This window comes from Aptenodytes forsteri, unplaced genomic scaffold, assembly GCF_000699145.1.
Source record: "Aptenodytes forsteri isolate BGI_AS27 unplaced genomic scaffold, ASM69914v1 Scaffold96, whole genome shotgun sequence".
Classification (NCBI taxonomy): Eukaryota; Metazoa; Chordata; class Aves; order Sphenisciformes; family Spheniscidae; genus Aptenodytes; species Aptenodytes forsteri.
In genome coordinates this window covers 3,523,020-3,549,124 of record NW_008795029.1, presented here as the reverse complement: position 1 = coordinate 3,549,124, position 26,105 = coordinate 3,523,020, and the positions used below count along the sequence as shown (strand labels likewise).

At 42.1% G+C, this 26,105-nt stretch overlaps 1 protein-coding gene across 1 annotated transcript in view; it reads right to left on the bottom strand.

Moving 5' to 3' along the window:
• The window catches only part of TMEM255B (transmembrane protein 255B), a 69,660-nt gene extending 44,578 nt beyond the window's left edge, over positions 1-25,082 (bottom strand). Inside the window, exons 1-3 of the mRNA XM_019471213.1 lie at positions 24,888-25,082; positions 20,174-20,236; positions 532-621 (exon numbers count right to left, since the gene is read on the bottom strand). Coding sequence (XP_019326758.1) covers positions 532-621; positions 20,174-20,236; positions 24,888-25,082 — 348 coding nt within the window. The remainder of the gene's footprint in view (positions 1-531; positions 622-20,173; positions 20,237-24,887) is intronic.
• Positions 25,083-26,105: the final 1,023 nt, after the last annotated feature.

Genomic DNA, 26,105 nt, shown 5'->3' with positions numbered 1-26,105 from the left:
TGAATTTGGGGGTTTTTGTCACTCAGTAGGTTCCCCCTTCACACTACCTCTAACCAAAGCCTGCCACTTCCTCTGCTGTCTTTGCTCCAACAAAATGTTCCCTTTGTGCTGTTGCAATCCACTTTCCTCTAAAGATCCCATGGCGACTTCTGGTGCTCATCACCGTCTGGTGCATTCCAAATCCTTACCGTGCCCACAAAGCCTTTGTGCGAAAGGAACAAATGCTGGTGGTGGCTGAAGTGTCCTCCCTTTCCTAAGCAGGTACACATTTTAGCATGCCCGTCATTACATCATTTTACATCACCTCTGTATTTGGAACTCCCTGAGAGATGAATAAGCAGCTGGCACCGTCTCTGGGTATTGGCATGATGGGCTTTCCTGATGATTTTTTGCCAAAAGACATTTCTCCAACAAGGAGAACTATCAAAAAAACTAATGTGCTGCTAGACATAAACCAAAAGAAAATGCTTTCCTGCTAGAAATGGCATAAGTAATCAAAAGTGAAAGATGACAGAAAATCACTGTACTTACTATGTGTCGTGCTGCAAACACTCCATCAACTATTGCACAACAGAACGCAGCTACCACGCCAAAGCTGATAAACACGATGGAGGCTACTAACTGAGAAAAGAAAAACAGATTGAGTAATGTTTTCAATATAATTCTTTAAGTAAAACAATCACACTAATTTTTCTAGTATTCTTAAACGACGTTTTCCCCTACTGTAATTCACTTTAGATCAGTGTGGCAGGATGCCAGTCACGCAGTAGGAAAAAGGCAGAAATTCTTGATGCTGGGTTGACATACCATCCAGTCTACTAGAAAAGCTTAAATCCTTTCTAGAGAAAATTAGGTTAGCTGTAAGAGTTATTAAATTCCATGGTGATTTCTTCTAAATCAACTTATTTACTAAAACAGCAGTGGTGTCCATAGGGAGCATGGCAAAAAGCCATGTTCCTGTTGGCTCACATCAATCTCTAGAGCTTTACTACAGTAGTAGTAGTTCACACATACAGATAAAGACATTGTAGTAAGTTAATAACTAGCCTGTGAACGCTCAGAAAACTTTTATCATCCCAAATAGCTTATGATACCTTATGCCACAACAAAATCAGAGACTCATAGGACTGGTACCTCTGGAAGGGCTGGAGTGTGCTGCCTTGGCCCCTGCCCTTGTTGGGGCTCTCAGCCTGTCCCTCAGCCTCAGAGTGGGCACGGCAGAGCACAGCAGAGCTCAGTACATGTCCCAGCTGCAGCGCAGACAGTACACTGTCTTTGATAGCCTACCAGCCGTAGCTTCCTGAACCTCATTTTACCTCCCAAGCTGCTTCATTCATTAAGCATTATTAATTCTTTATTAATGGGGCTGCAGATGGCGTAACGCTAGAGCACTGCTCTAGCACAAGCAGTGGTGGTAGGCAGGGCTTGGGGGGAAAAGGCTGTGCAGGTTGGGCATGCTGAGCCCCCTGCTAGCCGTGCTCACTTTGTGTCCGAGGATGACTACAGCTGCAGCTCTAGCAGCAACTGCAGGGCTAGCACAACCCCAGATATGGCAAGCTTACTGCCCAATTCACTCTGAAGAGAGCAATAGGACTTGGAAAGGATGAGCACTGGTATGCATCTCCATCAGAGACCAGTCAGTGTGCTGTTAGCGCACACTCTTGAGACGGCACTGGCTTGTTTTGAGGGTATGTCTGAAGGATGCAGTGCCGTGAGCGAGGTGAGGTAAAGTGAGTCCTGAAAGAGAAACCCTGTGTACGCCTGGCAAGGTGCTCCCCTTGGGCTCATTAGCCCCAACACCATCAGATGAGGGAGAGATGCTGTCACTCCTTCCTCACTCAGATTAGAGGGTTTTGTGACTTTGAGAATTCTGTACCTTGAGTTTGGATGAGTGGGTACCTGCAGGATATAAGGTGAACCTAATGTGCATTCTCTAGCTATGTTTTTAATATAATTTAATGTACATCTCTCAGGTCTCTGGCATTTCTGACGTGAAGTCACAAAAGGAACCCTCAGAAACATCCTACATGATAGCTTAATTTTTATTTACAACAGTATTAAGTTATAGTTAATAACTGCAACAGATTAAAAAACTCCCTTGAAAACCGACAGAACAGTGTCCTTAATTGATAGAGCACACGGACCGGGGTTTCAGTTAAGAATTTGGAACCTCTTTGTTATTTACCAGTCATTAATTGCTCCTTCACAACATGTATTTCAGAAATGCTCAGGTATAGACTGCCAAAATTACATCCATACAGTTCATATATCCCTTTTACCTATACAAAATTCAATCTGCATTACCTAAATACTATCTTCACATGTTTAAAATTTGTAAGGCATCACAAACCCACTTGACAAATGGACTCTTTAGCTTATGTTAGGCTTAGAACAGTACAATGTCAATAGTGTCAACAGGGGATACAGCATTGGTGACTTCCTCAAAAAAATGCATATTGGGCAGGTAAGAAATTACAGCCTTGTAAGCCCATAGCATTGGACGCAAAGATCAAAGCAATATCAAACATTTGGAAATAAGAGCTATTGGGGAATCAGCAAAAAATGCAACTTAAAAGCAGAAGAATCACAGCTTTCAAATGCTTTCTGATCCACTCTTTTAACTTCTCATTAGGTCATGGCTCTTAGATCATGTAATCGGAGGCGAGCCAGCACTGCCACAGGGATTGCTGTGTAATCTGAATCCTCAGCGTGGGGAGGAAAGGGGCACACAGAAGTGGCAGAGGCTGATGGCACTGCCTGATCTTGGGAACCTGCTGCATCCCCCCTGCAGCCAGCTCCATCCTGCTGTAAGGAGGCAGGAACCCTAAGAAAGCATTGTTGGCTGCATCACCCTTCAACCTCCACTATCCTTCGGCTCCCCAGTATGGCGGGTCATGTCTCATGAATCTGGTTGTCTAAAGTTCTTGGCATGCAACTCATCAGATCAAGAAGGCTGTGGGCTCCTTGTAGAGAGCTATTATCACTGCAGACAAGAGGGCTGTGCTGCCCTGTGGCAGCTGCATTTGCTACAGACCCTGATCTCTTTATTTGAAAAAGCAGCAGTGTTTAAAAGTTCAGATTAAGTCATTATTGTCTGATACCTCTTTCTTGTTTTTCAAGTCATAGCAGTCAATCAAATAATTAGTGGGCTTAGCCAGGTGTTTCCAAATCGCCTGAGCTCAGGATGAATTTACTGGAAGCTGACCTCAAGGTGGCTTTTCATTTCACACATGAGCAACTTATTGATGATCTACAGTCTCCAAACCAACATTTTCCACTCATGGAGACAGCTTAAATCACCTAATGAGTATGCTGGCCTTTCAGTTTCACCATATAGCTATAAGAGACCACATATAAAGGTGCACAGTAATTTGTAATATAGACAGGAGCTATGGAGTTGGCTTTGCACTCCTCAGTCATGTTGGTGGGCATCTACCCATTCAAGGAGTTGCGTGCAAGTCAAAGGTTGTCAGCCAGAGTCTGCTGTTCTTATCCATGCCTACTAGCAACTACTTCAGTAAGTGGTCCCTTTGAAATGAAGAGGACCATTTCTTGACTGAAGTAAGATTTATTACAATGCTGAAGTGGCAGAATGTGACACTCAGGGGTTCTTATGACTTAAATTGACTTCTACATGTATTAGAATGATAAAAGAAGTAATAATACAAGAACAACAAAAAGAAATCCTTAAAATAAAATTACAGATTTATATTCTCTCTCAAACCTCCCATTGCTTATTGAGAATGTGAGAAACACATCAACAAAGTACAAAACTAATTACTTCTAAAAATTGCAGCCAACACAGCCAAATGAAGGGCTGTTGTAAATTCAAAAGCTAATTTTCCTGAGTGGTAGGTGATTGCTGGCGTTGTGAGTTCACGAGCCTAGCACTGTGAAGAAAGAAAAGCAGTGCAGTTCATTTAAACATAGAGAATTTGTTAGGTAAAAGAAATAGCACTTCTAAAAAAATAAATACTGATCCATCACATCATCTCATCTCCGTTTTTAATAGCAGTATGTTTTGTCAGGAGAACTATTGATTATTTATAACAACATATTTTAACAGTTATTCAATAAACGGTTTTGCTCTTGCTGTTCCATTGCTCTGCAGCCAGGCTTCTCTACAGCTATTATTATCAGAACATGTTTACTCCTAGTTCTGGTACAGAATACAATAATTTGGATATTTACAAGGGAACCATGAAACCAGCTATTAAACAGTGAAAACTGTACTGCGTGGTCCTAACAATCAAAACCAAAAGCCAGTTTTTTATCAGAGGTGTTTTAGCAAAAGGGAGAGCAAAAGAGCACTTAGAATGAGGGACTTTTGCACATAGTGTTAACTGAAGAGCTGTTATCTTCAGTCATGTTACAGAAATATGAAAACACTCAAAAATGCGAAACTAGTGAAAGGCTGGACTGCATGCTGCCTTCTTTCAGAAGAGGCATGCATTTTATTGCAGAATTCACCTGCCTTAGACAACCTCTTGTCCTTCAGCAGGCATACAGCAACACTGACTGCACTCTGTTGCTCTCCTGTGCAAGTGAGCCTAGTGAAGGCAACAGAGCCAGGGGACACCCCGTGGCCACGCAAGCTCATCACGGATGCTGTTCAGCTGTCAGAAATGCACCTGGCATGGGTACTTGGCAACTAACAGTCTCCCACAACGATTCCCAGGCATGGTTCTGGCCACAGACCAGACCCAACGGGGAGGTTGATGCGGCCACCCTAGCTGCAGCCACGTTCTCATGTAACCACCACATCTCAGGTCCCCAGGCACTTTGTGTGCTGAATCACACGCTGCTGGTACCGTGTCCCCGCTGTGTGACACGTGGAGACATGCAACCAACGTTTGCCAGCAGACACGCAGAAAATCACATCGCTCCCCAGCATAAGCACCCTCTTGCTACAGGCTGGTACCTCGCTGGCTGTTTCCAACATTCCTGTGAAACACCTCTGTGAGGCTCGCTAGGCTCCAGGTCTCCATTCCCGCACGTACCTGGTTTCCTCATGGCTCTAATTTAGCCCTTACCTGCCCTCAGTCAAAAAGCCCAACTGCTTAGATAGTGACAGTCACTTCTAGCACCAGATGCTGTGTGAGATGCCTCATTCTCTCGATTTAGACTAAGTAGATCTGTGACTTTGGAAAATGCTGGATTTTTGTTTTCGAAATTACCTCAGTATCAGATATAAGTTACATTATATCTAACAGACTCACTTTGTTCATGCTAAATGGTGATTTTTGCATTGCACAGCCTCCAATGTCTCCAAGCATCGTGCTGTTCATCAAGTCTCTCTGGGATTTTTTTCCAGACAGAGGAAGAATCACAATTACCCTCACCAATGTAAATTGAGAAACACTGTCACCCAATACCTTTTGCTCTGGAAAGTGAAGGCTTTGCAAAAGGCTGTGTAAATGTTATGCCACAGGTTTGTAAAGCCCTTTTTATCCCCACACAGGTTCAGGCAAATGTATTTGGAAAAGAAATGCATGGGGCAGTTTGTTGTAGCCTGCCCCTAACATTACATTCCCCAAAATACAGTTTAATTCTGTGGGCCTTTTTACTGGTTTGATTTCCCTCTCTCTCCAAGGTCCAAACGTAATACAGGCTTAAATAAATCCGCTGCACTTTTTCAGTACGCTGAGGATGAAGATGTAAGAGCAGAAGTTTACAAAAACTGTGTCACAAATCCAGAACAGAGAATGACTTCCCACACCTGGTGCAATCTCAGCCGGGAGCTGCATCTGTTACCATGGCACCCCAGCAGGGCTGTAGATTAATAGCCCGCAAAACTAAGACAATTAAACTCATTGCATCACATTTCCGATGCTGCTATCAACTAAACGCTGCCTGTCTTGTGAGGCGGGACAGTATAAAAGTACTTTTGAGTTCATTTTCTCTAATTTGGAAAGTCCTCTCCTGTGTAGCCCCTTCCCCTCCCACAGTGGCCACTTTTTTCCCCTGCCCTTGGGACAGAAGTTTTGCTGCTGTGATGGAAATTAAGCTCAGGCAAGGCTCCTACTATGTCAGTTTTCACAGCTGGGCTAATTAGGAGGTTTCTCACTACGCCAGGTAATGTTTTTCACAGTTTATGGCCTGCCAACCTATTCTTTCCAAAGGTTGGTTCTTCAGTAATAGCACTGCTGCACTTGAGGCTCTGCTGGAGGGTTGTTGCACCACAGGAGATAGGATTATGTCATGTTCGTTATTCATTAATGCCAATTCCAATCATAGCACTGGTTACAATGACATGAATTCGTAATGATGAAAGACTTTTATGACTGCCCAAACTAAGCCTGAAGAACTATTTCCTAAACTGGCTTCCAGATGAAGGAGGGAAGAAAAAGTAAACACTAAATGTCTCTTGGTTTTAAGAGCACCAGTTTTGGTACAGCTCAGGAAGACAAGGTCTGGGGCTAGGATTCCATGTATAAACACATAACTTGCTTCTGAATGTAATACACCTAATAACGTAGCCAATGCCCACAGCAGATACCTATATTACCAGGAAGGCCTTCAGACAGAGACGCTGCACACATGATGTTGGCAGGTGTTTAGATCAAGTCTTGTGTTTAGATCAAGTCACCAAGTTAGAAACCTACAGCCTTTCCACGGTATCATCACTGTTGAATTCAGCAAGTCCAGTCATACGTTGTTGAGTATTATCAGCAACAACACAGAGCTTTGATTCAGATTTTCTTCCCTCTCACTGTTGTTAATAGCACTTCATGGCATAGAGCTGAGCCTATGTGACTGCTCACTGCCGTCTGAAACGGCATCTTGCTCTCCTGTCCTTAGTTTGGTTCCCTGCTGGCCAGCCCTCTCTCCTGCTCTCTCTCCCAAAGGGGTGCGTCCCTGCATACCAGCTCCCGTGCTTGCCCAAATACACAGCAAGCCAGGGCAATTCATTCACTAGGCAGAAAAGTATTTGTTCCCCCAAATGAGTTAAATCAGATAACTGTAAGGAGAGACAAGCATTAGACCCAGTGGAAGTGAGAGGGTGGGACCACGTGGTCAAGACAGAAGGGAAGGAGGTAGAAGTGCTGGCAGCAACTATTAGGTCGCCTCACCTATTTCATGTAATTTGCAATTCTAGGGATTATAAAAATAAAAGCTAGGCTTTAGCTGTAACGAATAAGTGATAAGGACTGGGGTTATTTTGCTGTTCGTGGTCAAGGAGACTTTTGTTTTACTTCCTGCAAATAAGTTTCCCATTTTTCAGTATTGTGTCAGGGATAATTAAGAAAAATAGCAACATGAAAAGGCCAGTTGGTGTAACACAGGCAGGGGAGAGGTCCCATGAGAAATTTAAGCAACCTCACATGCATAAAAAGGCAGAATTAATTAGATAAACAAATGTTGGGAAAGAATACAGAAACCATATGAGAGGTAACAATTATTATGCCAAGGAGAAAAAACAAAATCAAAATCCACTTTCAAAACAAAGGCAGCATTTTCATTCAGAAAATATCTCTTTTTTTCTTGACCCATATCTTGACGGGCAGAATGGTGAAAGGCAGAATTCACAGTATCTTTTTTTATGCCTTAGATACTCACAGTTAATTTATATCATATGTAGGCACAGTTAATGCATATTGCTTTCTCTTTTTCTCTTCCAGTGGTGTCGATGCTCAACTTTTGCAGACAGTTCATCAGTTAGGCTACTCACAAGAGCAAGGGACCACAGAAGTGCCTATGGTCGGGAAATGCGCAACAGGGCAACTTAACAGTCCCAGCTCCCCCGCAGCCCAAGAGGGCTTATGCAGCACAGTTGAGTAAGACAAGAAAGGGAGCACAGGCACTCGAGTCTGCTTACTCCAGCTCCTCCAGGCACACACAGAGATCTTTAGGACAGGGACCATTTCTTTACTGGTGAGGTAAACAGGCTTCTTGAGTTATCGGGAACTTTATTTGCACCGTTTGCTGCGACAGTTATAGAGATGGGGGAAATTAGCATCTGATTGTATCGACACATGCCCAGGGTTGCGCGATGGGTGTGCTGGGTCCCACGACAGGAGGTGGCTCACAGCCAAGCTGCTGTGGAGGAAGGTACATAATGATACAGCATGTGCTGGCTGCCACACAGGCCATTGTCTCTCCAAGCTCTGGGACATCTCTCACCGGGGACAGCTCAGCAACCCGACACCACACAATATCCAGCACCCAGGCTCTCATGGGCAGGGGAGAGGCAGCAGTGCCACGCTGCATGGTGGGAAGCATGAGATGGTGACCAGCAAGCTGCGTGTTCCTCTCAGTACCTGAGGCTTGAGGGAGCTCTGCAAATTAACAGGTGTCCCCTAAATGCATAATATCACATAATTATCTGTACATATTTACAAATACACTTACTTGAGTCAATGGGCAGTATTGATGCTCTCTGCTCTTCTCTCTGTTTCTAGTATTAGCACTGGATTCTCTGCTGCAGGTACTCTACTATGGGTATCTCTGTACATGCTTGATCATTTCTCCCCAGCAAATTTCCCTGCAAGCTTTGACTAACTAAATGTTTAACTGGCTTTCGTTCAGTCTCATTTCACTACATCTTTTCAAAACAAATATTTTCTTGAGGAGAAGCTCAGGAAAACCCATCTAACTTCTTCCTCCATCACTTTTGGCTTTCTTAATAGTTTTCACAATCCAGCATCCTGTTCCAGAAGCGTCCATCTATTATTACTTCTGCATCCATCAGCATGTTCATTACTGTCTCCTTGCCTCTATTAGTCCTAAATTCTCACTTTTATTTCAAAATTGTGAAACTCTCCTTTATGTCCTCTTCACCTACTGCCTTGTCCAATAGGTACATAATGATATCACGCTATATGCATCAGCCACTCCCAAGCAGCCATCTTTGCTTGCCATTGCTCTTTAGGACATGAAAGCCCACGGTTCAAAACTGCTCCTTAGTACCCTTGTTGTTAAGGTCCTCACAAGGCTTTCCCAGCCATCCACGCATAGAGCATCTCTCCCATCCTCCTTCCCCAATCCCTGCCAGCTAGCAGCGGCTGTGCCGTTCTCACAGGTGTTGAGTACAGCAGCTTCACTCTTTTGCAGCTCCAGTCATCTAGAAAAGTGGCATGGAAACATTTTGCCTTAACATTGTATTGTCCAAATAAAAACCTTGTATGTTACCTCTGACAGTTCTGTAGTCTAGGTCTCTCAATTGATTTCACCCTCTAGAAATGCTCTCTTGAGCGTTAATCCTTAATTTATACCAATCCACTTTGCACTACTCTTCCTGTAATTTATCTTGTCTTTCCTTCTAACCTGCTAAAGCATTTGAAGATGCAGTTTCTTTGAAAGATGCTATATGAAATAAAGATGAATTTTCCTGTATTTTTATCTTCAAGCAATGAAAGAATGGTGGGAATTAAATCAATAGCCATTATGAAACATGAAACAAAGTTATTGAGAAGGGTTACCTGATTAATATATTCTTTCTTCTCTCATAATCTAATATTAGCTACAAAAGCAGATCTAAAACAGCCAGGAAATGATTTCAAATTGTTTTATGAGCAAATCTTTACTATAATGACCAACCTACTGAATGAAATAACCTGTAACAAGCAGCTTCTCTGCAATTAGACTTCAAAACTGGAGTCACTGTTACATTGCAATCAGAGAATGAATTTGATATATGTGTAAATGAACACATATTAAATCCAAGATTATTCATTCACTGATGAGTAAATGCTTGTCTTGACTCAGTTACAATTGTCACCACTGATGATGCACTGTCAGGTCCCCTGGGAGTTTGGGAGAGTTCCAGCTACTGGAGTCCAGCAGATATGACTAAAACACTGTTGGAAAAAAGACTGAACTGTACTTGGTTCACATTTTCCAAGACAAGAAACAGAAGGCAACCCAAAAAAGCCCCTTTTTTTTTAATTTCCTGGGGCAGGGTTAATTTTATTATCGGTGCTCTTTTAAGCCCCCCCAGCATCTGAGGACCCCTGTTCATATCCCAGTAACCATTACCACACAGTTACTGATTTCCTTCTAGCAGCATCACATCTCAGCTCACTCAGCTCATTCAAACAGCACTGCTGTATTTTCTCCCTAGTCTGAGCTGATACAACCACCCTAATGATTGACCCTCTCTAGTTTGAGCAGGTGCAACACATAAGCTCTGCTCCACCCATGTTTTAGCCGCTTTTAAAGAGATTTGTTTAAATAGCTGCTCTACTTTTCTTTCAGCCCATTAAATAGGGTGCTGACTATATGATCAAACCCCTTCCCCCTGTTTCAGCTTCTTACTGGTAGGTAGAGGGGCACTGAGGCTTCCCTGGGCAGTTCAGATGTAGTGTGCTTTTACAGGCAACGCTGCTCTCTGGCCATCTTCTCCTGGTTTTGTGAGTCCTTGTCTCCCTACTCCAAAGTCACTTTCAGAATCAGCATTGGCACCCCCAAAATTATTACTTTGTTTCAAGAGCTGTCTTTTGGCAATGTACTTTTTCATTCATTTTCATCTTCTTACATCTGTATGGGTTTTAGCTTTTTATTTCATAGGGGTGTGTTGTCATATTCTACGGCAAATCACATGAACTGATTCCAGATGACTTTTGAGACCAAAATTATTGGAGCATTAGGTACTATATCCTCATGACTTGATTCATTTGTGCGGATGTAAGTATAGACTGGGGGACACCAAAAACGGGAACAGCATGCCTTCACAAAGCAGATGGGAATCAGCTAGGCTCTGCTCAGTACAAGTACAGGGTGTGAAGCCTCAAAATGTATTTCTGAAAGGGGAATGTTGCAGTGCTCCATCCAAAGCGAAGCGGTAGTTCTTACCCATGCTGCTGGGTGGTACCAAAAGTGGTGTTTTGTATGTGGTGAAGCTGCTAAGTAAATTCTCCTAAGGGGTAGATTTCATCATACATAACTCCAGCTACTTAAAATATAAGTATTTGTCTCCGGTGCTTGTCTGTGCTCTCTGTAGTCAATGGAGAGCCAGACACTTCCAGATTCCTTCTACACCTACTGTAGAATGGGATGAATTACTTTCTGATGGTATCTGTCTTTTTTTCCACTGGCTATAGAGGGAGCCTAGACGAGGAAGTATCTGTGCTGCCAACACCAACATCTTGTCAATACTTCTTTCATTCCCTTTATGTTGGCTGCTCTGATATTTGCTTTCTCTTCACTTCAGTACTTTCCTTCAGTCACTTGCCTGGGACTTGCAAGGGAGGGAGGGGAGTAATGTGGAAGGAGAGAAGGATGCCTGGGATTTGATGAAGATGGAGTGATGTTATACAGAGAAGAAAAAAAAAAAAAACAGCTGGATTTCACAGCTGGAGAAATGCTAATGGTTTTGGAACCAGCCTAAACAAGCCTTAGCCCAGTAAGCACTTCAAACTGGTGAGAATTCCCCGTTGCAAACATCAACAAAAGCACTTATCTCAGAATGGTTAAAAATGATTACAGATTTAAGAATAACAAATCCAGTCAAGAAGCAAAAACAAAATAGAGCATTAAAAGGAAAGGGGACAAAAGCGAAACATAAATTTAGATTCACTGATCAGCAGTGCTGACATCAGAGGAATCCATCACATACTTCCTTTCATGGATGCCTTTTTATTGATTAAAATGGAACAAGCTCATTTCATCACTTAAACAGAGGCAGCTGTTCAGAGCAGTATGAGAACAATAAACCAGAAATAAATAGCATACCATGTGTCATAAAAGTTTATGCTTCCTGGTAACAAATGGTGGAATTGACATAGATCAAGACTACTACAGCTGACACTGTTTTAGCAGCAGGAACTTTTTTTACACCAAAGTCTGTTAGCGTCTTTACAAATCCTCTTTCACGTTACAGTGACTGCATTGGTTTCTCAAGAAACACACACTCTGTATCAGAAATGCATCACAATTAAATTACGAGCTTTCATGTAGTGAAGTTCTACCTGCAGAGTGTGGAAGATTGCATCAGGCCAACAGGGATACTCATCCATTTAATTTGATCTCATTCTTCAAAAAGAGGATCGGAAACCGCCTGTCCTTTCATAGGGCACACCACACCTCACTTTCTCCACCTTGCACACGTGAGCACTTCTCCCACATTCCTTACCAAGACTTTTTATCCCCTGCTCCTGCTTGCTAGGGAGAGTAATCAATTCCTTTGTTGTTCCACAGACACATTTCATGGGTCATAAAGTTTACTTTTGTTTTCAGCGGTGTGACAGTAATGCTTTCATTACATAAACAGCACAAGAAAACAAACTGGCAGTTAAAAAGTGTCCTATTATGCACTTAATTCTGTGTGCTGTTTCCAAGCGCAGATCTTAAAGGAACCACATCCCAAAAGACTTCTACTTAATCAGATGGGAGGATTTAAACTGAATTGGTGGCTTGTGTCTCTGACTCAAAAGAACAGTGCCAGCCTTTAAACATTGGAGTGTCGAAAATAAGCTGTGCTGGTGCATGCATATGTTCATACACACACATATATATATATGTATGTATGTATCTCCCTTCTGTTTTTACAGAATTTAAGCTTCCAGAAGCAAACTGAAGCGATTCTGGTTGCCAAGAAAGCTCTCCAAATAGAAGCCAAAGCCTCTCTTTCCTAAATTTTTCCCTTTGTAATAAATTTTCCATTTCTTTCTACCAATGATAACAGTGAAAACATGGTAGCTTCTTATCTGAGACAGAGCTAATGCTGTGTTGGGTCACAAGCTGGGGAACCTGGGGTGGGTAAGACCTGGAACTGGTAGAACCAACAGACCAGCCTAGGGTTGTATGAGAGGGAAAGAACTACTGTGCTAGGCTGCAGCTGGACATACTTGGTGTCATCTCTCTAGGTATGTCAGACAGACGCAGCCCTGATGATGGAACAGAAAGATTACTACAGACCTGACTGTACTTCCCATTACAGCTTTACTAGCTAAACCATCCTGGCAGACTGTTCTGGTTTCGGCAGGGATAGAGTTAATTTCCTTCTTGGTAGCTGGTACAGTGCTGTGTTTTGGATTTAGGATGAGAACAAAGTTGATAAGGCACCGATGTTTTAGTTGTTGCTAGGTAATGCTTACACTAACCAAGGACTTTTTAGTTTCCCATGCTCTACCGACTGAGAATATTCCATACCATGTGACGTCATGCTCAGCATATAAAGCTGGGGGAAGAAGGAGGAAGGGGGGGATGTTTGGAGTGATGGCGTTTGTCTTCCCAAGTAACTGTTACGCGTGATGGAGCCCTGCTTTCCTGGAGATGGCTGAACACCTGCCTGCCGGTGGGAAGTAGTGAATGAATTCCTTGTTTTGCTTTGCTTGTGTGCGCGGCTTTTGCTTTACCTGTTAAACTGTCTTTATCTCAACCCATGAGTTTTCTCACTTTTATCCTTCCGATTCTCTCCCCCATCCCACTGCGGGGGAGTGAGCGAGTGGCTGTGTGGTGCTTAGTTGCCAGCTGAGGTTAAACCACAACACAGACACATCTATAAAGAGTGCACAACACAAGCACTTTGCACAACAAAGACATAGTGTCAGTGGCATAGTGATATAGACGTTTTTGTCATTATGCCAGGTATTTGCCAGCCCGTCAGCTGTAAATACAGATATATATATATGAACATTTATTACATGTTATATATTATATGGTTATTATATCATAGTACATTGATGTATTATAGTATTTACATATAAATAAATATTTGCATGACTAGTTGATGAATCTGCACTGGTAAAATCTGAAAGCATAGACCTGTAGATACGTGACATGAAATGGTGATCCATAAGGAACTAGGCAGAGAAGAGCTGAAACATCCCCCCCACTTCCTTTGGTAATTCACACAGTGAGTGTGAACTATTTTTGTCTTTGAGTTCCTGAACTTCAAAGTTCTCAAGACACTGTGGGGAAATTTATACTATTTAACTTCAGGCATTTAACTGACTGACAGCACTTAGATGATGGTTTCACGGCATAGTGAGTTGATGCAACACTTTATTCCTAGCAGAAGGGACAAGTCCTGTTCGTTCCTCCCACAGACTCCTCTCTACTCTCAGCCATGCAGCCCCACCGGTTACTTTTGCTATGTCTGATGCTCACTTGGCTATGAACCTTTTAACTCTCTAATCCAGTGGAAACTATCTTTGGCTGGGGCAAGGAAGAGGAGAAGAAGGTGTTGGCAAGATAGAGGAAGGAGGAGAGGAGGGAATAGGAGAAAGGGAGACCTCTCTGTGTCAGTGGATATTTATATTTATTATAAATTGGAAATCCTCACTTTAAATGCACAAGGTCAAAGAACTGCATTTTAAAAAATCCCAAATATTTTACTTGGTCCTTCATTCATGGAATATGTCATACTAATAAATGAAAAAAGTCTCTCACAATATTATACTAACTAAAATAAATTATAAACAACTTTTCAACTATTTACATTTTTATTGCCCATAAAATTTTCTTCTTTTAATTTCACTTGCCTTCACTTTGGATGGTGCTTTCATACCCACAGATATACACCTGTCCTCCTCCTCTTCAGCTGAAATAACTAAGCCTTCAAAACATCTCCACTTATTTGTCTTGCTTCTACCCATGACTTTGCTGACTGTTCTCCTGCATTACAAGGAATAACACAGATTTCCCAGACCTACCATGGATAGACCACATTCAAAATCCTTCCCAAAAAGGATTAAAAAGGGGTCACAAAGCTGATTTCTGCCAAATAAGGCAGCCAATACCCAAGACTGTACCATGTTTATAGCATAAAGAGACTGGACAGTCTATACATAGGCTGCTCTGCTCTAAACTCAAAACTGGGCAGAGTTATAGTATGCCATCTTTTGTAATTTCCTCAATATTACAGGAGAAATATAATTGCCACTTAACATGGGATTCTTCTTACCACACTTCAGCTATCTAAAACTCCATAGTCTAGTCTAAATCACCCTTCAAGGCTCCTTCCAGAACCTAAGGAGAGAACGAGACGCCTCCAAAGGGCACCACATTACAGGGGTCTAAGAGCTAGGCATAAGACAGCAGGAAGATGCTCTCAAAGAATAAGCTGCTTGATCTTACCAGCTAGTAAGATGCTGTTATATTTTGAAAGGAATGCAGATTCCTAAAGAAGAGCCATGCTCAAGCTCATACAAATGTCAGTGTCAACCTGTATCTTTATATAAATCTCCTTGTCTGTTTCTGAAATGTGCAGTTAGATGACACCACAAAATCTAGCACACATTTATGACTGAAAAGATAGTAATAGGTCTTTTCAGTTTTAATCATTTTAAAGGTGCTAAACAAGACAAGGATGATTGCTAATTTGTTCCATTATTATCATTTTTACATCAACATTAATTGTTTTTCCCTGAACTATGTGAAATATGAGCACACAAAAAATAATCACTGAAAAAAAGAAGTGCTGTTGACTTTCTCTGAAGCTTGAGTTCAACGGAGAAATAATACCTTGGTAATGACAACGATTGCCTTCACATTATCTGCATTTCCCCTGCACTACAATAAAGACATCTTCCATTTATTTGTGCAGGAACATCAAAGATAGTCTCAGGAGATCTACAGAATTGTAATGGTTTTTCTCTTTATGTAAACAAGCTGCTTTAAGTAGCTTAATATGTGATATGGAATCTATCAGCAATTAGCATCTTTGATCAAAATCTGCACTAAAGCCAGTTTCTTCCAGGATGTTCGATTTGCATGAAAAAGTAGATGAAGCACAATATGTTTGAACAGAGCAGAGTAGGTATCCATATCAGTATCTTTTTTTGGTGTATGTATTAATAACCACCACCTGTACACAAAATGTCCAGTGGGCATTTGCTGATGGACATAATTGCTTTACAAGATATATCGGGTTTGAAAAGCGAAAGAGGTTTGGCTCTTATAATTCTGAAAAATGGCTTACCCATGTAACTCCTTTAAAAAAGCTTTTCTTCTGAAAGAGATGCAAATTCTAGTGGCAAGAAAATAATCAGAGATAATATCGAAAAACTAGCTCACATACATCTCAACACAGGGTAGGAACGCATACACTGTCAGGGAAGTCTATCAACTAAAAACAGAAGAGAAAATTATTGCTTTGTTTCTCCAACTTGTGCTATAGTTGCTTTTCAGCACTTAATTTGAAACCTAATTATTGTTGACAGAGATCGGGAAGCAAGCATATTAAGGCACCTAAACTTAGCATCCCTTGAGAAGTCTGAAGAAATAGCTTTGCCTTTTCTGTTTGTGTGCAGAGCTCCATGTTTTAACCTCCCTCATGTTTTCAAATTCTACTTTTGTCAGAAGCAATGTCTCCTCGGCTAAAATCACTACAACCATCTCTCTGAACAAGTCAAGGACCAGGTTGAGCCAGCTGAGCATTAGATTTATATCTGCGTATGTCCTAGACATTTCAGCAAGAAAATTAACTGTGTGTTAGCATGAAGAAAAAACAAGCAAGACTCAGCAATGGATTAATTCAGGTCTCCAACCTGCTGCAGACAACTGTCTTCATCGTAAGTAGTACCAAGGTTTGCACTAACTCACACCTCCTGAGCGGTCAGTCCTGCTTCTCTGACCCCTCCCCGTCCTCTCTGTGTCCTTTACGCTCCTGTACCTCCTCCCACCCCCTTCCTGCCTTTGCCGCTCTCTACCGTAGCTGCGCTGCTGCCGAGGTGACTCCCACGACCCTACCAAGAGCTCTTGCAGGCAGCTCTGTGATATTGCAAGTGTTCAAAACCCTGACAGTTATTATGGTGCCCTTGCATCTCCCATCGCTCTTGCAGGCACCACAGTTTCAGCATGCTCATTTTCAGCCTTGTGAACAGTACGGCTTGATGAGACTGGCATTGGGAAGACGTGTGAGTGGAAACTGTGAGCCAGTGCTTGGTTTATCCATCAGGTTAGCTAAAACAACATGCAGGGTGTCTTATCGACATTGCACATTTAGAGAGTGCTTCATTTCTGGGTGCTAGCTCATGCCATCTCCACATTAATCTGAGGAGAAACCTTTCACAGCACTCCCTCAGCACTGCTTACTGCTCTCAGCACAGCTCTGCTGCCATGAACCCCCCGCGCATCCAGCCTTCCCCACCTCTGTATGCAATCTCAGCATCTCGTTTTCTAATTGGAAATACTTTGTACTGTAATGTGAGGAGATGGCAAGCAAGCAAACAAGCAAGGACACTTCACGTCTTACAATCAAATCCATTTGATTTGAGCAGTATCATATTTTCCACCCATCCGGCTGGACTCAGTGTGCCTTTGGAACGAAACAACTTACAGCTATACTCTGTTCTTCGATCCATGACCTTTGCAGGGGGCAAGAGAGGCAAAAAGGGACAGCAACACATTATTCTTCCATTTCTGCCGTTTGCCAGTTAGAAACATCCCAAATCAGTGCAAATCTTTAGTCAAAGGGAAATTTTGTTCCGCTGGTGCCAAGTTCTGCATAGCAGAGCCAAGCACGAATGCTAAGACCTGAAGTGAAATCATGCTAGTCAATGAGGCAGAACCTGCTTCTGCAAGCAGCAGTTCCTTTGAATTAAGGGTTATACCTTGGTCAGCACATTGAACTCCCACTGTGGGCCCTGGGATGCCAAGAACGAGGTCAAAGAGGTGCAACATTATTAACGTTGTGTTTTAAGAACAAACCATTGTCCATTCTGCCAAACTGTGCTTTCGTTCCTTCTCAAACCCCGTGCTTGCATTTATTGAGTGCTGGATATTTGCTGGACTAGTTCTGCTAACCATTACATATTTCATACTGCACTTAGCATTTCATCATCCGTGAATAAATCTGGACTTACAGAGGATAGGTCACAAGGAAATAGAACTTCAAGACAAAAAGAGAAATAGATTTACGGAGAAAAGGTCAATTTAAAATAGATTTTTTTTCCTAGTGTAATTGAATCTACATTCATTTTCAATTTAAAAAAACAAAAATGAAGTATTGAGTCATTACAATGGCCAGACGATTGTCAGAGCTACACTGGGTTGAACTCAAATTGTACTGCAGTAACTGCTCAAAGGAAGTCCAGTTAAAACTGATGCAACTGAGTAAACAATTTCTTTTCCTTCCCACCCCCTTTTGTCCTGCTGCAATGCACAGAATTTTTGTTACAGGAATATGACATTTCTGTTACATATCTGTGCTTATACAAGCCTTTACAATCTTATTGATGGTGGCAAATTTGTTAAAGCTGCTTTAGACCCTTTCAATCCAATATACTCAGTTACACCCCAGGGAATAATTACTGCCCTCAGTTGTAGTATGACATAAACCCTTTCAATCTCATTTCCGTAACGTTTGAAAACAAGCAGTTCGGCCTTAGCAAAGACAGTGTTAAAAGGCTTAATCCACCAATGTGGATGGTACTCAAGACAAGAAGCATAATTAAACTTTCTAGTTATTTTATTGGTCTGTTCCCCAGAAACCAAATCTTTCAACAGCCAGACCATCACTGTTATTAGCAGAAAGCAGTTTTCCTTGTTCCATGCTGGGAAATGCAAACAGGCACTAATACCAAACATACTGGATGCTTATTTCTCCACAGTCCTTGTGTAAATGACACAACATGTTGAGTATTACATGGTTTAATCACTGCTTACCCACCTTACATGTTTTTCAGCCATTTTACTTTCTGCTAAGGACAGAAGCAATAGAAAACTAAGAGGCAGATTACAGGAAAACTGAAAGATAAAACCACCCTAAAACATTATGCCTGTTAGTAAAGTAGCATGAATGCTGTGGAAGACAAAGCTATTTTCATCTGCCCACCATTGAGTCTGCAACTTGGAACCTGCTGTTCATCCTGGTCTCTGATGTAGAAATCAGGGGCAATAGTTCTTAAAACCAAATAAGCTGTTTTGTTAGTAGCAAAATTAATGAGGCCTGGCCTGCTGCAGATTTGTGTCTCACAGGTCATGTCCCATTTGGATTCTCTAGTGTTTAATAAGAGGTGAGCTGACATTGCAGCCTTTACCACCATGGGGGAACTAATTAATAATTCTCTCCTCTATCCACCTGGGAATTTTCATAAAACTTGAAGGAATTGCACACCTTTGAAGTCTCTACCTCCCTGCTGAATTCGCCTGAAATTGGTCAACATGTTCAAAAATGGAATGGGGAACAGAGAAAGACACAGACAAATATCATGGCTTTATAAATCTCATTCCTTTGAGAAACCCAGCTAGAAACAAAAGTTAAAAGCAGGGGAATACTTCCAAATACATCACTGAAACTTAAAGGCAATGCAAAAAAAGTGATATTATGAAAGAAGTTTGCCTACAAATGGTGACAAGACCATGTTTACGAAGAAGAAAACAGGAAATCACAGACTACTTATAAGTAAAATAGTTACTTGTTAGTAAAAAGCAAAGTAAACACATAATTGCCTCCTCTGAACTTAACACCACTCTTGATTTATACCAGTGAAGGCTCTGCATTATGAAATTAATCATATTTCATGATGCTTGGCTATAATCAGTCTACTGTAAAGTGCACATTGGACATGCTGTTATTCAACCAAGACATGGCTATTTTTTGCCGAGAGCAAGGAAGGTATAAGGCTTTCCACAAATCCAGTCCTACACACTTTCCTTTACCCAGATGCCCTAAGGACTTTTTGTGACTTCCTCACATAAATAAAAGCAAGGGGGTTGTAAAGCCAATCTAAATCTAAAAAACAAACAACACGGTGTCATCAGATCCTGTCTGACCTAGCCAGGGAATCTTGATAGCAAGAGCTCTGGGGTTTGTCTTCTTTTAAAAACATATAGTTTCAGGAAAAGTGTTCCTGACTTAAATTTCTTGTGCAGGATGAGATCACCTGTTATGGTTGAGCTGATCGTGTGGCTCATTGCTGCCCAAACTGGCACGACCTGTGCATTTTGTCTCTCTCCCCATCCTTTTCCCAGCTACATGGTCCTGGCCAAGCTCTGGCACTCATCTGACCCCGCACTGGGTCGATTCAACTCACTAAACCAGCAGGAAAGTAGTTCAGTAAAAAAAAGCAGGCTGCTTCTGTCAGAAGTGAAACCATCCCCTGCCCTGTACAGATGTAGTCACTGGCCAATTCATGCTTCTCTGAAACTTCTCAGAAATGGTGAAACAAATGACTAACATTTTGAGGCAGACGCAGTAGTTTTAAGTCAACTGGAAATCCCTGCTTTTCGTGTTTTTAAGACATTCTGATACGAAAAAATGAAAACGAAAAGGGCTGTTGCTTACCATTTGTCTTCTGTTCTCTACCAGGTGGATGCCAACAATCCCTAGGAAAGATCCAAAGCCAAGCTAAGGCAAAGAACAAAACCAACAGAAACACATGAGGTCAGCTTATTTGGTCAACATATCAAAGCATTACAGTGATATCTGAGCTGATGTATCATGCAGATGGGCTAATTGGGGTAGGTCAGGGGAAAGGGTGGAAGTTACTGCTGGACATAAATCTTATAATGTAATGGGGAATGACCAGAACAGCAGCTCTTTGATATTTCAGAGCAAAACTTGTCCTTTAGTAAATGGAAGCCTGTATAGACATACACTTCCATAACCTGGCTAATGTTACCATAGTCATGTATAGTTTTACACAGCGTAAAGCAAAAATTAAGCGAAATAGGAGAAAAGAACACTTACATTTAGCCCATACATCATTATTTTGGAAAATTGCAAAGCTTTAGGCAACTGCAGGCAAACAGTTTTCCTCAAAAAATGGATGTGTTGCTGCCATGCAATAGACCCAAGTTCAAACCCTTAGGCTTGGGTTTGTTTGATTTTAATGACTAAACACTATCACACATCCCAGAAAAAGTCCTTGCTAAAATGCCAGAAGGACCAGTACAGTTAGTTTCAACATAGTACAGCTGCAGCACCAACAGCCACAGGAGAGAGAGGAGGAAGGGACGCTGGAGTAAGCTGGCCTTACTATTCCTACCAGTGCTGCTTCAACACCAGGCTGGCAAGAAAAGCCCTCTCCTTATGATGGGCCCATGACGGTTTGGAGAGGTAGAAACTCCTTGGATTCATGGTTAACACGAGGTAAAGAGGCAACAGGTGAGACCAGCCTTTCATCAGGCCTTCCTGGAGTCAGGACTCCCATGGGGCTCACGTGGGCTTGGAGAAAAGGGGTCTCCTTGGTGCCACACACCTGAGATGCAGCTGGCCACAGACTGAGAAGCAGCCAGAGCTGGAGTGCAGGTGTCAACAGGCTCTTTCCATAGAGCTCCCTCCTTGCCTTGCCTGGCCACACACTGCCCTGCGGTCACCTCAGTCTCAATCCCCCATCACTTCCACACTCCTTGCTCCCCTTTTCACTAGGGCTGACACTCCTCCCTGCCCAGACACACCCCCAGTCACCCCCTCAGCTCCCACCCACCCCACCCCATGGACAGGGCATGACATTTCTGCTAAGGAACCTAAGCCCCTTTCCAGAATGAGGTCTTTGAATCTGGTTCAGAGCCCCTCCTCCAAGCACAAGTTAAGTTTTTAAGGACTATGCGTCCCATCCAAGGGCTTGAGCAATGCCCGTGAACTCCTTGCTGTTATGCACAACCGCTCACAGCAGAAAGCAAATCTCCTGCAAGCACTTTACTCGCTCAGCATCACAACAGGAATCCGTCACTCCCCCCTCAAGAAAACAAATGTAGGCAAAGGAGATTTGCTCTTGAGTGCTTTGGGAAGATTTATGTGAAAGGGAGGCACAAGGACTAAAAGCAGAGACTTTGAAAAAGAAAGAGTGTGCAAGTGCATCCATGCTGACAGCTGAACAGGAAAGAGACTTGGAACTGTGAGCAAGGACACTCTGTTCGGGGGACAGCAACTTTGTAAATTAAGATAACTACATCAGAATGACACCTGGTTCCAAGCCCCATTTTTCATCCCAACGGGAACAATCCATAAAGCCCCATTTAAGGCTGATGCAGGGGGGACAGAGCAGAGTAATATTATCCATGTGAAGAAAAAATGAGCAAATATGGAACAACAGCAATTACATCAGAAGGAGTGGAACCATAGATAGAGATCACGATTTAAGCCACAGCATTGCTGAGATTGGTTTAGGGTCACACATGCTGCTTTTTTTTGTCTGTTTAGACAATAGGCTATTTGGGTTGGGAACTCTGGGAGTCCAGGTCAGTATGGTGACTGGGACAATTGGACCCTGTAGACTCCTGGTTGAAAGATTATAAAAACAACAAATGAAAATAATACAAGCAGTAGTCATAGAGAAGTGACATTAAATATTTAAGTATACACAATATTTGTAAGTAAGTGAGGTTGAAGAAGCTCCAACTCCGGCTTTGCAGCCCATTCCACAGACAGCCCTAAACCCAAACTGATGATCAAGCAGTAATCTGCTAAATGCAGACACCATCCGAAGTGGAGCATTATACTAACTCATCTACACACAGAAATATTTTATGTTAAATTACTTTGGATGCATAAATGCAGATAATACCTACCACTATAAAGATGTATTTAGAAAAAAGTTTTTTCCAAAACAAATGATGAGTGGCCACATATGCAGAGTAATTAAGGCACCTATCTCTTCCTGAAGCCCATGGGAACTAAGCAGAAGCCCAAATTGTATTATGGATCTAGCCCTAAAGCCCTGCTCTGCAAATGCTTCTAGATGCAAGTAAATCTATGCAAGTGGATAGTCTTACTCACATTTGTAGGTGTTTGCAAGATAGGGACTAATTCTGCATGGTTTTTAAGACCAAAATCCCTTACCTAAGGTCAGTGGAGATTTAGATCTCACCTACCAGCTCTGAAGTTAATATTTTACTACTGAATTCTATAAGAACTAGACCTTATTTTTAATTGTAATTAACACTGTCTGTCCTCATAATCTTTCTGTTCTTTGAGCCCAACAGTTAAATATGTAATGTCAAATTCACTCCCCTAGCTTTAGGTATCCAGAAGTTTGGGATCAGTGCTATGTTGGTTTTCTAAGCTCCCTCTACTGTCAGCGGAGAAGAGAAGCACCTTTTGAGGGTTATGCAGCTCATTCTGAAAGAGGTGGCTGACTTTGCGTGGAGGCGGAGGAGACACCAGCCCATAGTCCATCTGTCAAAGCTGCACTGGCGTCAGTAACCTCTGGCAATGAGGCAGGAACACAGCAGTGCTGTCATACACCTCTGACCAGGCTTCTGGCAAGATATCGTGCAAGGTTTGTGTAGCATCTTTAACTCTTGCTAAATGGTTGGGATATTTAGTGTATTAATGAAGTTTACACTGACAATTACCCATCGCTCTCTCTCAATTACTTCAATAATCCATCACATGTGCGCAAAAAGAATTCTGAATTTTATGAAAATTATTTAGCTCCAACAATCTTTTGAGGGGGGATATTATTAATAAAAAGTTTTGTTTTCAAAGTGTTCTGATAAATTCTAGCTATTCTATCTGGTTATTAATGACTCCAAGATTTTTTAAAAAGTAGATTTATTATTCAGTAGATTATATTTTTCAGCTGAGTGAATGGACATTGTGTTATTTCTAAAAGAAACTAAATGCTGAAATAAACTGGTTTGTGCACATGGGTTTATTACTTATTACACTTATTAAAGACAACAGTTTAAAAATGAAACGTCTTTCAAGGGAATGAATGCAGCTAATATGGTCTTCTAAAATATTTTAATTCAAATTACAGAAGAAGAGACCTTTATCAGTATTAATCTATCTATTTTAGCTTAATGAAAGGAAAATTGATTCTTTTAAGGTTTTATTCTTGGAACTACTTTTTGTTCTATTTTTAAAACACCACTCCTTATAGATCATTATCCCAAAATTATCTTTCTGAAAGACCTGTTCTCAGCATGACACTAAGATGTAAGAGGACTTGCTTAGGAGGAACAGTTCTAACTCACAAATTATTAATGGCAATGCAAAATGTATGCACAGTATTAAAAGATACAAATCCCTCTTCTCTGGGCATTTCATTCCATAGAGAACAAGAAATAACGGTACCTTACAACACATTTTGGTAGTGGTGGAGCCACATACCTAAGCAGGTGCCTAACTCCATGAGTTTCTTTCTTCACCTTGCACCCTCTGCCTCCTCTTGGCTGGCTTGGGGAGACCAAATGAGGCAGATGGGCCTTTCTCCATTTGCTGCCCATACTCCTCTTTTTTAAAATTCAGTCCAGATATCTCAAAAAACCTTTTTGACTCCAGGGGTTTCCACCCTTTTGGATATGACTGATCTCCTTCTGGGATCAGAAAGGGCCATGGGGGTTGAACCGGCAAGGGCCTGGCAGGGCTACCCCTCCCCAGAAGTCAGAGAGGCACCACAGGGCGAAGCAGACACAACTCGAACTTTGTGCCCAATGTAGGAACATGTTTAAGCAGTCTGTTCCCAAGGCAAAAACAAGACTAAGGATTTCGGAAGGGGATCTTGTGCAACTGGCCTGACAGCAAGACTGCACGTGAAGACGTTAGGCAGGCTCCAGGGAGAAGCTTCCATATGTCCATCCATAGGGCTTTCCCTTCGACGGACCCAGCAGAATTCCTGACACACAGACACGAAAGCAGAGTGGCTCTTTCTGCCATCAACGTAGTAAGCCTCTAAGAGGTCATTTAAATCTACCCCATGCCTACTGTCCAGTCAGTATTATGCGCACATTTAACAGAGATCAGTGGGAAGTCAAGCACAGGTTCTCACATAGGCCCCTGAGCCCAGCATACTGCTGTGCAGTGCGACCTTGACCGCCTTCTGCCCCCTAACAGCCTCCCCTTTGGGGCACTTCAGAAAAACAGAGTTTACCCCCCTACCTTATCACACACTAGAACTAGATCAAAACAAAGGAGTACCTCTCTCCTGTGAAATGCAACAGGACTGAATTTTCTTTTTTTTTTTTTTTAAATCGATCAGAGCTTCCCATATCCAGCTGATAATAATTTATATGGTTGCACCCAATAATCTAAAATAGGTTTCTTTACTCACAACGATGCCTGGGTAGTAGCCTCCCACGGTAACATTCTCTGTTCTTGTGGTAGCTGCCAGACCTATGGTCAGTATGAAAACAGACACTACCAGCAGAGAGACTGTGAACCAAAGTGAAGTCTTCTTCCTTTTTGCAAATTGTCCTGTAGGAAGTGGAGAGAAAAAAAAAAAAAGAGAGCTTTTCATAGCAATCATGGCAGAACAAATACAAAATAACAGAAGATTTTCTTTTGTTAATCTTTTCTGTTGTTAACCCATTGTTGTTCTCCCACTAAGGAAAAGACCTGACAGACAACAGAGGGAATTAAAAAACACAGAGTTAGCTAGAGCTCAGCATAGCTTAATGCACACACATTGGGTACATGCGTGAGATGAGTTTTTATTACGCTGAACTGAAAGTCATTGACAATGATAATTATGTCTTGTCTTCAGTAACGTTTATAATTAAGTGTTGCTCACATCCGTAAGTCAGATCCTGCAGGCCTTAAACGCTTACCTATGTGAAGTGCCAGTTTGACTCTACCTGGACAGAACATAAAAATTTATATTTTAAACAAGATTAGCAGAAGCTCTGCATGCTATCATGAAAATGAATGTACTCTTCGTATTTAGTAGGGCAAGCAAACCAATCGGTATCTCTGACGCAAAGCTGTAATATAGTTGATCGGGTAATGATATATGGGCCTACCTTTTTAAAAAGTAGCAGCTCAGTGAAACACATTCAGTCTCACTGGGATTTGGATTCAGATACCCAAAAGTGAAAAATGGCAGGCTCATCTACTGCTTTCAACCTGCTTCAAGTCACTTGACCTTGTTACGGTGGTGGCGTATCTGAGCCGCAACCACAGGTTACTAACATCAGAGCCCCAGCCCATAGCACAGACTTACGTAAGACACATTTAAAAACAGCAGTCGATACATGACCCTAGCTAACAAAAGGCACCCAAATGAATCAAACGGTGGTCCTCTTTTCTGGTGTTTTTGCTTTGAAAGGCAAGGCAAGAGCGTGCAGGATCACCCCTGGAGCACTGGGCCATGCGATGCCGTGCTTCCCTAGGCTGCAGCTGGGCAGCACGGAGCTCCAGCGAGAGCACAACCTGTCCACAGCACAGGGCCAATGTCTCTCCCCTCCGCGGCCTCACGAAGCTGCCTGCGCGCCCAGTCTCAGGATGAGGCAGAGGCTGTGGTGTTGCACTGAATACTGGAGACAATAGCCCT